This window comes from Lathamus discolor, chromosome 3 (assembly GCF_037157495.1).
Source record: "Lathamus discolor isolate bLatDis1 chromosome 3, bLatDis1.hap1, whole genome shotgun sequence".
Taxonomy (NCBI): domain Eukaryota; kingdom Metazoa; phylum Chordata; class Aves; order Psittaciformes; family Psittacidae; genus Lathamus; species Lathamus discolor.
In genome coordinates, this window is record NC_088886.1 from 133,187,839 (window position 1) to 133,200,399 (window position 12,561).

At 40.9% G+C, this 12,561-nt stretch overlaps 1 protein-coding gene across 6 annotated transcripts in view; it reads right to left on the reverse strand.

Annotated features, from left to right (window-relative positions):
- Positions 1 to 3,267: 3,267 nt before the first annotated feature.
- Positions 3,268 to 12,561, reverse strand: part of SLC16A12 (solute carrier family 16 member 12) — a 32,220-nt gene continuing 22,926 nt past the window's right edge. For 4 of the 6 annotated variants that reach the window (XM_065671871.1, XM_065671874.1, XM_065671872.1 and 1 more), the window contains 5 exons: positions 10,925 to 11,028; positions 9,565 to 9,708; positions 6,548 to 7,139; positions 5,113 to 5,372; positions 3,268 to 3,997 (listed from right to left, as the gene is read on the reverse strand). In XM_065671871.1, coding sequence (XP_065527943.1) covers positions 3,735 to 3,997; positions 5,113 to 5,372; positions 6,548 to 7,139; positions 9,565 to 9,708; positions 10,925 to 11,028 — 1,363 coding nt within the window. In that variant the 3' untranslated portion in view covers positions 3,268 to 3,734. Of the gene's footprint in view, positions 3,998 to 5,112; positions 5,373 to 6,547; positions 7,140 to 9,564; positions 9,709 to 10,924; positions 11,029 to 12,330; positions 12,489 to 12,561 lie in introns of all 6 variants that reach the window. The other 2 variants (XM_065671876.1, XM_065671875.1) reach the window with 2 other exon arrangements.

Here is a 12,561-nt window from a genome sequence, read left to right on the forward strand (position 1 = left end):
AAAACACCCATTTTACAGTGTCCAAGTCTAGTGGGCAACACCCAGAACCACACAGAAGCTGAACAGCTCTCAATTCACACCCAAGTATGAAAACATGACTGGAGCCTATGCTAGCCGTGGAGGGAAAAGAAGAGTGAAGATAACCTGTCAGGAAGTATTCACTTACGATTCAAAGGCACTTTCTAAATTATATCGAAAATGCTACTGGAATACACCAGAATAGTCACTTAGAAGAAGATCTTATTTATTGAGGGAATCCCAGCCGAGGACTTCCTTGTGATGACCATGAAGTCCTGTTACAGCTTAACTTACACAAGCTCTTCCTTCTCACATAAATTTGTAACACTTCAGAAAGCAAACGCGGAACTGTTGTGGCAATATAAAATATATTCCCCACATAGTAGCACAGACAACTTTTGTTTTTCAGAAGATAAAGTATCGTCCAAGCTGGCAGAAAGGCTCCAGGCTCAAAGTTTTGGGTTTTCTTTTCCTTTTTTCCCCTGAAAACAGGGCTATTTCAACAGAAGGGACTTGATTTTTCCAATGCTGTTTTCACACAAGGTACAATTTATTAAATGTTCCAAAGCTGATTTGATAAAAGATACCATTAGAACATAAGCAAATTCAAAGGAATGATGATTTCCACATTTCAAACCTCATGGAATGGAAAGAGATGGGATAACTTCAGCAACTGTAAGCGGTTTCACTTATGTGGAATTCCCCTTCATTGTACAGAATAGAGTGTTACTCCAGGCAGGATTCATCTGAAGTAGGATCATTCTGTTTCTGTCTCAGGCAGACGTTACCCCAGTCAAGTCTGACCATGGTTTCCCTGGGAGGCAGACAGGGTCAGTTGTGCAGTGCTCCATCCAAGCTCATATCCGTCAGTGTTCAGTAGGGCTGGTGAGCACATGCAGTGTTAGCCTGGCAAATTGTTCATGGCTAGCCCAGGTATCTCTGCTTACTGCTGCACAGAGCCATGACAGGAAACCTCCTTGAAGGACAGCCTGACAGTTTGCGTCGTGTGGACCAGGGGGTAGAAGTTTGGCATGAGGCTTCACAAACTTCAACTGTATTTCTATTTCTTCCACTCACAGTCCTTCCTTCCCTCCTCCATCCCTGCTTCCTTCCTTCTGCTTCTTACTGAGGAGATTCATATCTGATATTTCACAGTGTGTTTTATGCACATTCTGGTAGGTAAGTTTTTAGCCATTGGCTGAAGTCAAAGCAGATACAGTGTTAGAAAACACTTAAATAATTCTGTCATTTTCTACAAAAAGTCTGTGCATAAAACCAGTTGAATGTTTTCTGCTGAAGTAGATATTTAAAACAAGAAATACTGAGGTAAACACATGAATGGAAAAAAGCCTGTGAAAAGAATAACTTGAAATAAAAAAAAAAAAAAAACAAACCCTACTTTAAAAATGCTAACACTGTATTACACAGTTTTGGTTACTAGGATAAAAATGCATATACAATTATTCCAACGGGCTTTTACAATATGCATTTCTGGTGTGAACAACTGCTGACGTGTTACAATGTGGTAAACAAAGAAATTCAATTTTTGTGAAGTAAATGACAATGGTAATTTACAATTTGTGGAAAATTGCTCATCTTCTGTGTAGACCACATTCCTCCCTACATTTTTAGAGTAAAATTTTGCATTAAGATCTAAACCAACATCTTCATCACTTCTAATTAATAAACCCACTTTGTCTTTTTCCAAATGTGCGTAGTTTTCCTAACACGTTAAGAAACACTCATGGATAATTTTTCTCCTTTTTGTATGAACATATGTTAAAACCAAGCTTAGGGCTCAGGACTTAATCACCAGGCAGAGCTGAAAAAGATTGTCATTAGTTTTAAGCAGTCTTTGAACTCCCATCTATCTCTTATTCTGTTGTCGGTGCATGTAGATCATGCTACTGGCTCTGACCACGCTTCTAAAGCGGGGCAGCAGGAAATACTTCGTTTGAGCACAGACAGCTGAAGACAGACAATTTTAGTATGTTATATTTGAAATATGCATGAATAATAAAACTACTTGCCACACATACTATTCATATATATATATGTATATATAAATACATTATACTCCTATGGCTATACTCTTGATCTAGATCAAATTGGTGAACATTAGTCTATGTTATTTTCCCTTATGTGGCACAAAGTAGAATAGGACATGATAAGCAACCATTGGATACACTGCAGATGATTACAAAACTACTAGTTCAGCACTGGTGAAAATTATTTGGACTCTGATAAATTTGCTAATCAACAGAATACAGTTGTATATAGCATCAAAGCACAGAAATGATTCACATTGCAGAATATGAAGTTCCTCCATTGCTGTCAACATTTTCACTCTGGAAACATATGAGATCATCAGTAATTTACCTCATGAACTACATTCAGTCTGCAGCTTCTGTGAAGCAGCCAGCTATAGTATATTCCCCACACAAGTAGAAGGAAACCCATGCAAATCACAGCTGTGGTGTTCTGGTCATCCAGGACAAGTGCCCTGATCAGTTCTTCAGGTGGCACAAACAAGTAATTTGCTCTAACTGGCTACAGCTTCTGGGCCTGAAAAGAGGCAGACTTGCCACTGCAATATGCAGAAACAACTTTGGTAACATCCTCTTTACTAATGGTCTATGGAGTGGGCAGTCTTACAGTCATCTGCTTGCACAGACTCATCGACAGCTGCTGATTTTATAGGAGGAAGATGCTCTGTGTTTGGAAAAACAATAGAGAGCAGAAGAAACTCTGCTCTAGTCTCCTGAGCTTCCTTTGGGCTTCTTCCACTCATGCAGATAAAGCAGGTTTGTCTATCATCAAGCCCAGTTCCCTGGTACAAATTTACTGCTCTTCAGACAGCAGACTGGCCACGGCACCTCTTTCACCTTCCCAGAAAAGGATCAACCGGAGGATCATACCTGGAATGTCAATGTGTAGAAATTCAAGCTTTAAAGATATCCAGGGAAAAAAAACAACAAACCAGCAACCACCTCAAAATCTTGCTGTAGGGGGCTTGGGAAAGTCAGTTTAAAACTGTTTCTGAAATGAAATTGCAATGTATGTACAAAATTTAGGCACACCATAAAAATTAAAGCTGCTCCAGAGACACTTGCAGCATAAATCACAGATTCCTGCCAGATTAAAAAAAAAACAAAACAAAACACCAAAAAATAAAAAACAAACCAAACAAAAAACCAAACCAAAACCAAACCACCGCAAACTAAAATAAATGGCTTTGGCATCTGACACTGGTATTTGCAGAGTTTAATGCAGAATGATACATGAGGAAGGTTTTTGGTGGTGTGTGTGAGTAGTCCATTGAAACATAATAGACCAGAACACCAAAAAGTTTCTTTCATTAATACTATTTTTTAAATACTTCAAATTTTATTGTTCATTTTTTGTGACCGATTATAGGGTTTTTTTTATTATAGCCAATTTTCATCTTCTAGATTACCTGTGGAGTCGCCATACTGCATTTCAAACGAATCTGTGAACATTTGTATCTATAAACTCTATTTTCAGTCTAGCTTCCTTCTATTACTGCATTTACTTGGTATTACTAATGCTGTATGTAGACTTTAGCCAACTAAAACATGACAGAAAAATCTAATTAAGTGATGCCTTATTTCACAGTAGTATCTTCAGCAGTGTAACACTATAGAGCCACCTCTGTCTCAGTCACGGCTGTGCAGTACTGAAACTTGATGCACTTGTCATCTGTTGCTGTAGCTGTTTATATCCGCAGCCAAAAATTCAACATCTTTTTGGTCTAATTCTGCTGTGACAGAATAAGCTATTGCTCCATTAGTCCAGATGTGCTGCTTCGTGCCCGTGTCATTGGTGAGTGACAGCAAATGAGTTCTTTTGATTTTCTTTGCTAGATTTGCAAAGCACAATAACGTCGAACTAAATATCATAGAAAATCCACACAAGAGGAAGGATGCAGTATAACTGCCAGTTGTGTCTACAAGCCAACCTGTAGGAAAAAAAAATCATGGGTTTTTAAAGGTCCACCAGAATTCTGATGATTTACAAATCCTGTGATCAAGAGGGGTTTTATAAACTTCTGGAGTTATCACATATACATACAATCAAACAATACAGGTTTATATCACCATCACTATACTTTTACCTCCTGGGGCAGGGAGGAATTTGTCCTCAGCAGACAGGTAAGATTTTTATGGGCTTTTGTTTGGAGGTCCAATCCATGAAAAAAGGCCTAAAAGTCATCACCACAACAGCAAATAGACATCTTCCAACTGGGTGGATCTAGGTGGCAGTCTAAAGTCATGCTTAGAGAGCCTTGGGATTAAATATTGTGTGCATGACATTCTCATACAGAAACATCTAATGACATATGCCCAAGGCTCATGTATCACTTAAAATAATTCCACTTTCCAATGATTTCTGCTAATTAAATTAAATTAAAAAATTTAATTAAATTAAAAGATTTAAAAGTAGTGATTAACCAGGAATTGATGTGAACAGCAGAGAAAATCCAGAAGACATATATATACATGGCTGTTTGAAAAAGATCTCTGACCTTCCGCAATATTTAAAACTCACTGCTCTCATCCTTACTTCACTGTGATGGAACTGATCAGGAAAATGATGGTTAGGTATTACAGTGATGAGCTTGTGACCAAAGAGTACTGAAGCTGACTCACCTACCTGTCAAAACAGTTTGGAGATGCAAAGATCAAGTCCTCTGCACCAAAAAAAACCCACCTCGGAATGAAATTGCCTTTGCTTACATTTTCAAAATCATGTAATTTCACAGTGAAATCTGCCCCTTCTACTTGCACAATTTCTGAACTATGTGAACTGGTGATGTAACAGCTCTTAGAAGTCCCATTCCATATGGTTTTGCTTCTTAAATTTCAGCTCACTCTACGTGTAGAAATTGTCCCATCAAGACAGGACTCAAAAGTGATCTAAAAATCTTATGAAGGTCTAGGCATATTATTTCTCTGCCCAGGGACTACCTCCACATTTAGTGTGCATTTGCTGTCCTTCCTTTCCTTTTATGTCATACTGACAGGCAAATCTAAAGTAGTGATAAGATTATAGGAAAGTCATTTGTGCACTGACCTGCGACAGGCGGGCTCACTAGATATGGTATGGCATGCAGAAAATACACGACACCCAGTGCTGATGATAAAGAAGAAGTTCCCACTACATCTGCTGTTATGACAGGGATCAGTGTTACATAGGCTCCATCAAAGTAACCAAAGGTAAATGAGAAAGGCACAAGCAAGGGGAAGTTTTGGAGAACTGGTAGGAAAAGACAACAGAGGCCATCCATTCCCACAGCAAAGAGGTAGCAAAAGTGACGATGCTTCTTCAGACACCTGTAAATTTCGAAACAGAAAAGGATTATCACTGGGCACAGCATCTATTTCTACGCCTTGGCATGCAGCACTTCAGTCTCTCTCTCTTTTATATAGCTCAGAGTTAAGCCCATTTTCTTGCACAGTCTTCAAGATAAAAAGCTCATCACCAATGAGCCCAGGTAGGGAAAGCTGCACACCTACAGCTGCAGAAACATCTGGTAAGCTGCAGCCCATGCTGTCTGTGGTGGGTTTTGGGCTGCTCTTAGTGAGGGGAACCACTCTGCCACCAGAATTTCACAGCCTCTGAAGGTTCGGTGTTCAAAGCAGTATTCCATTGGGCTTTACATCCCAGCTCAGCAAGTTGCTCCCAGTATTATGTAAAAATATTACAATGTAGGTCTCTTAGATGCCATCCTTCGCATCAGCCCTTCAGCACTGGTGTTAGTGTAAGCTAAGTGAGATGACAATTCCTTTCTCCCTGCCCCACAAAACCAATAATTGATTTTCCCACAAACTGAATAACCGAAAAAAATGTGTCCTTTGGAATAAAAATCCTTAATTTAGCCAGTCTCTACTGATGTTACAGATGCTGAACACAGACGTCTGGAGTGAGCTGAGCTAACAAAGCATGGTGAGTTCTTACATACTGGAAAATGTATAACAATTTTAGGTCAGTTCTTCTGAGTATCTGCCCGACAGTGGTGGGCCACACCTTTGACACTTTCCCATTACTTTTGTGTCTCTCCAGCAGCACACAAGAGTTGTAAAGGCAGAAGAAGTAGAGTGAGTTCCTCTAGGAAATAAGAACAGAGGATCATGCTCATCATACCTCAGAGGCAGGAGTTATATTTCCACTATCAAATGCAAAAGAATTAAACAAACTCAGAAGAGATAGAAACATTAAAGGCATTTTTAACAAAAACATCAGTAGGCATTTTTGAAAGCTGGACTGTGTGCTGCGGGTTTGGGGGGGGGTGTGGTTTGGGGTATTTTGTTTGATTTTTGTTTGGGTTTTTTTGGGGGGAGAGAGGGTTTTTTTCTCTTTTATTTATTTATTGTTGTAGGTTCAGGATTTTTCAAGTTACACATGCTACAGAAAAAATCCATAATGTTAACTTTTATGTCTATTATACCTCACTTGCACCAGCCTCCCACCAGGTAAAGCTTACACTTGCTTAGCCAAAAGGCATTACCTTCTGTCTGTTAGCCATCCAAAGGTGATATTTCCAATGATGTCTATGACACCGAGTATAGACATGAGGAAGGCAGCCTGGTGGTGACTCACTCCAGCGCTCAAAGCATAAGGCACTAGGTAGACAAAAAGAGGGCTACAGCCATATGCCATAAATAAAACCGACACTGCCAGCACCATGAAGCCTGGCATCAGCAAAAAGTTATATTCCTTCCATGAACAGTAGCATAAACGTTCGTGAGACCACACTTTGATTAAGGGTGAACAGATCGACATTTGCTTTAAGTCTCGTTTCTGTGCTTTGGGAACATAATCCTGTTCAAGAAATTCAGGAGCAGTTTTACGGTCTTCCTTAAGAGCAATGGGCCGCATCAAGGCACCACAGACACAGAGGTTTAAAACAAAACCTCCCAGGATGAGTAAAGCTCCACGCCAGGAAAACTGCTCAATTAAGAGCTGGACCACAGGGGCCAGGATGAAGGTACCGATTCCGCTTCCTGACATGGCTATTCCATACGCCAGTGCTTTTCTTTTGTTGAAATATTTGCCCACCATTGCAATGGCTGGAGAATAACAGAGTGCAAACCCAAGACCTAGAAGAGAAAGCACAGTGCAGATAGCTTAATACTAAGCACGACATATGGAACACATTAACTTAAACCACGCAAACTACTTTCATTAGCACAAAAAAACAGGAAGCTTTTTCTGATCCTCTATTTTGCAGCCCAGTCACAGTGTGAAGAGAAACCAAGATGACTCCTTTCTTCCATGTCAGTCACTGACTTGACAAACCTAATGGATCATCGTTAATCCACTATAACAAGACTCAGAAAGAAGTGGTGGGATTCACTTAATAACAAGACCAAAGACGATCAATAAACATCAGAGAGATGGTGTGTCAGCCTCTTCTGGATGCAAGATGAGGCATTGCCCTGGGGTCTGCACAGATACTGGCACTGGATATAGTGTCCTGATGAGGTACCACTTTGTTTTTCAGTCTGTTGCAACCCTGAACATGAATTTTCAAGTCTCTGAAACCCAGTACAAAGAGTCTGTCTCTGTTACTAATGTTCTACAATAAACCTTTTTTAGTCAGCTAAACAAACTCCATGCAGCAGCTGCTTGGAATCCTGGCCATTTTAAATCCCTGCCTACAAATAAAGGGGGGGGGGGGGGGGTTAAGCCTCAGAAAGTGAAGCCACACCCATTAGTAAACAAATGAGATCCATCTCTGGGACTGCAAAAAAGATTGTGGTCTTTGCTGCAGAACCAGGGAGCAGATTTTAATCATCAAATGCTTGCCTTATCACTAAAATGTGTATTTCTGAATGAGCTGCAGAAATGAGTTCCTGACTCGGGTTTTGTAACACATCCTGCACTAAGGGTAAAACAGTCCCCACTGCTTTTGGCAGAACTGGCCAATACAGGAGATAATCACCCAGTGCTGTAACCAGCTTGCCACGTCCTCCTCAAAGGCCACACTGTACGGGGTGGACACTAAGCCTGCCTAGACAGCATAAGTGGATTAGAAGGACTATGGGCAATGGGTGCCAGCTCTGCCACCTCTCAAGAGGCAAGGGGAGGAGCAGGGCAGAGAGCTGGGGTTGGACCTGTGTGGGCAGTGGAGCCAGAGGAGCAGCCCTGAGCTGGACATCATTACTTGAGAGCTGTAAAAATCACACTCTATTTGGTATACACACTGCTTATTTTTTTTTTGTGAGTTGGTGGAGGAAATATGCCAGAAAAAGTCAATAGTAATAAATGTCCTGTGAAAAGTGGAAATGCAAAGCTTGGGGCAGGAAACATTTTTGTGCCTCTCAGAAGAAACTCTGCTACTTATGGACACTCTGTATCTCACCTCTTGCTTCACTCTTCACAGTTTCAAGTCCTGAAGCTTTTATGGACTTAGACAGTCACCAGTTATGATCATACCCCCTCTCTGGGCTGGGGCACCACATCCAGCCTTTACCAAGAGTTCACCTCTCCATTAATCAGTCCCCACAGACTGGAAGTTCACTGCTTGTAGAATTGGCTCTTTACAACTTCATGTACAAAGTGCAATCACTTTTCCACTTCAGTATTCACTGTGGTTCTCACAAAGGAAGCCTTGATGGCATTAGCGTGGTATGTGGCACAGTCTCTCGAGTTATAAGGAGCCTTTTTATTTGTTATGAACACATTTGTCAAAGATTAACACTGTAACACGGGAGTGACATGCACTACTATAAGGATTTTTATTTTCTTGAAACAAATAAGCTGTGGCAGCATGTGAACTGCAGTAATTCCACCAACTCATTAATAAACAGCAGGAGACCAAGTACAAGGGCTTATATCACCGTGGCTACCAGATCAGTATTAATGAGGAAGGAATGTCAGTGTGATCATGGGCACCTCTCAAGTTCCTCTGTGTGCAACAAACACAGGGAGACAAGGCAAAGATATTTGTTATCACCATATGAACACAACTGAATGAGCTGCTACAGCAACACTACCAGCCAGCACTTTGTTTGCTTTTCAACTGGAATATAATGTAGACAAAAATAAAGTGCACAGCTGAGGAACCAAGTGTTCACCCAGTGCACCTTTGCCTGATTACTCTTATGTTTAGATTAATTTTTTTTTAATATGCAAATATTTTTGGACAGCTTGGGGCTCCTACTACAATAAATTCCTCCCAGATCACAGGGGGGGAAAAAAAGGAAAACTTTTTGTGTGTCACCTGCAACAGCAGTCTTTCCTGACCTCCCAGCATCTCAGAACTTCACCCATAGTCCTCTCTCTAACAAAAGAGTTGCTTTTTCAGGGTGCTGCACCTGGGCTGTGTGAGACTCACTGAGTGCTGAAGCCCTCGCAGGTTCTATTTTTACAACGAAGGGAACAACTCTGAGTATTTCCATTCAATAGTGTGGTAGCAAATGCTATGGAGAAGAGATCGCCCCTCTTGAAAGGAAGGACCATTATTTTTAACATTCCTGTGCTGTTTTGCTGGCAAGAACAAAGGGGCTGAATGCCTCCTACCTGTAAGGACTCCTAATGATAAGTAGAGATGTTCCAGGCTGGTGGCAAATGAACTCAAAATTAGTCCAGTAGATGCAAGCAGCCCTCCTAACATGATGCCAACTTGGCAGGATACATGATTACTGATCAAACTCCCAAGCGGGGCTTCAAAGGAACAAATACATATGGTAGTTAATGGCAGGTCCTCACACACAGTTCATTGCAACCATCATCACCAAAAAGGAAGCAGTAAGCAGGCAGCAGAAAACAATGATCACATGCACAGAGTGGTCTCCCAACATCCCCCTATCACAATGCTGTAAGCACCAAAATCTTCTAAAAATCATCTTCCTGAAAGTCAGGATAAAACTGAAATTTACAGTAGCTTTCTCAGCAGCCATTTGTGTACACCAAAGTCATTATGGGACACAACTCATTCACAGTTCTGGGGGCCAAGAGAGGCCACAGTGACAGCTCACACTCTTCATTACTCCATGCTTACAACACTGAGACCATCCTCTACCTGGAATTTGCACTTCAGCCCTCATTAACTTCAGATGTCCTTCCTCACTCCTCCCTGGCCCTGTGGGCTCTGCATCAGCACCAACCAGGAGAGGTCTCACACATTTTGGACCATCTCCAAGGCTTCTACCCCTTTTTGCACTTCTTCAATGTTGATGGCTCCCAGATCACCATGCCCCTACCATGGGGTATCATCACTGGCCCTCTCCCTCTCTCCTACCTCTAATGCCAGGGCAAGGTTATCCTTATTTCTCTTTTTTAACTCAAAATATAACCTGGCTGACAAAGAAGAGTTGCTGTGTTTCATTCCAGCTGTGTCATTGTGCCTTTGTAGCAATTCTCATGGATTAACCCTCTTACACAGGATGAGAAATTGGGTACAACTACTGCATTGATACATGTCATTTTTAGTAACACTGAATTTTCTTTTAAGGGAAAAGACTGCTTGTAAACATACAAGTTTGCTAAAAGGAGGAAGACTGTGACTTGGTCTGAAGGCAAGACATATATCCTGTACTAAGTCTCAAGTATGGTTCCAATCAGAAGGTAAGAGAAAGAACTGCTCAGTTAGCAGATCTCGAACATGGCTTGTCCCACTAGACCTCGACAAAAGTACATTTCTGAAAACTTAGATCATTTGGCAAAACAAAGTTCTACTTCTTTTCTGTAGCATTTTTCTGCAATATGAAGACACTCCCTTCCTGCAAAGCCATGCTGGAGGAAGCAGCTTGAATATACCATACCCCAGAGAGCCCACAGTATCTGTTTCCCAGCTGACTCCACCAACTTGTGAACATCCTAAAACCAGATGGAGCTGAAGAAAAAGCAGCCATACTAGTCTTAAAAGTGTAATACGCACCACAGAGCATCGTAGCACAGTCTACAATGGAGTGGATCCAAGCTGTTCTGGCATAGTCTTGCCCGAAGTATGTCTGGAACTCCACAAAAAAAATGGAGATGCACCTGGGAAAGAAAACATGAACTTGTTGAACATAGGATATTTGCCTCACAGAAAACACCAGTCTTGCTCTTCAGGTGTAAAGAGTACCCACTAGAAGGTCCTCTCCATCTCCTGGGAAAATCAGAACTATGGTTTGTCTAAATCCCAAAGAGATGGAGACATTTTTAAACATTTTTAAAATTCTAAGGGATATTGGAAATGAAGGTCTACTTTAATGCACAAGGGGCAAGATATGAATTGATGTGTGCAAGCTGAATAATTCCAACAGTACTCTGTGTAAGGCACCTAGGCTAGGGTGATTCAACTTGAGAAGAATCCTTACTTTGCACTGGCAACAACTGAGTCACAAATTGCTATCCAACTGTTATCCCAATCCAGTGGGATTAGACAATAAAGCCAAATTACAACCTAATTCAGACAGATAACTACTCCAGAGAGATTCTGAATATTATAATACCATGTTTCTCACTGTGGTATCTGACATTAGACTTTTTAACACTTGTATTATTTTTTTAACTAATGTGAAATTGAAGTTGTAATTATCACCAGCAGTTTATAGCCCACATTATGATGTTGTTTCCCTTGTACACAAAGCCCCAGCTCCCCAATGTTTCACTGACCTGGTTGCTTGCTAATGGCAGCATTCACATCTGCACCAACTGGTGGGGCAGGGCCAGCATAGTAGGCCTATAGAGCCTACATCCCTATAGCTATGTGTTCATGGACGCACAAGTACAAAGTAAAAGCAACTCCTCATGAACAGAAAATCAAAACACAGCAGGAGCCCATAGACCTTCCAACAGTTTATTAAAATGCTTCCAGAAGAGATTATTTTGCTCTGCTTAATGAGTCTTACTTTCTACCTGTCTCTGCAAGGGAACAGATTAAAAAGCTGTATAGTTTTATTCTGGTTTCTGGGTCAGCAAGAGATCCCTTTCCCCCTGCAATGAATGGCCACTGTCTTCAGCCTTTTTCTTTCACATTCTTCATCCTTGTAGATGTTCTAGATGTGTGCCAGCCATTAGATGACTTCTTGGATGTAAAACATTTCACACATGAAAAAGGAATTAAATCCGCTAGGAAATCTCTAGTATTTTTATGTAATTAGTACCTTTGCATACATAAACTAACACTGTGTGAATGTTTCCATTCCCCTTTTATGCCGTTGACTTCAAGACCCTAGACTTTAGATCCCCAAACATGGCAACTTTATTTTAAAAGAAATGTAAAATGTAGGTAGAAAACACTGTATTTACATTATACTGACTGTCCAACAAGACACTGTCTCAGTGTTTCTCACTTACCAGGGTGCTTCTGTCTCTGCTTAATATAGCTTAAATGTCCATGTTCACACACACCAGGCTCCTCTGTCTCCAGCCGACATCAAAGTCACTGCGGAAGCCATCTCACCCCAGATGTATACATTATGCTTATGCAGGGCAGCAGTCTATTCTTGTTCTTTCTATTTTTAAGAAGTATTTTTGAGAAAATGTTTTCTGCATATTTCAGATACCAGAGGGGTACAAAAAGGGGCC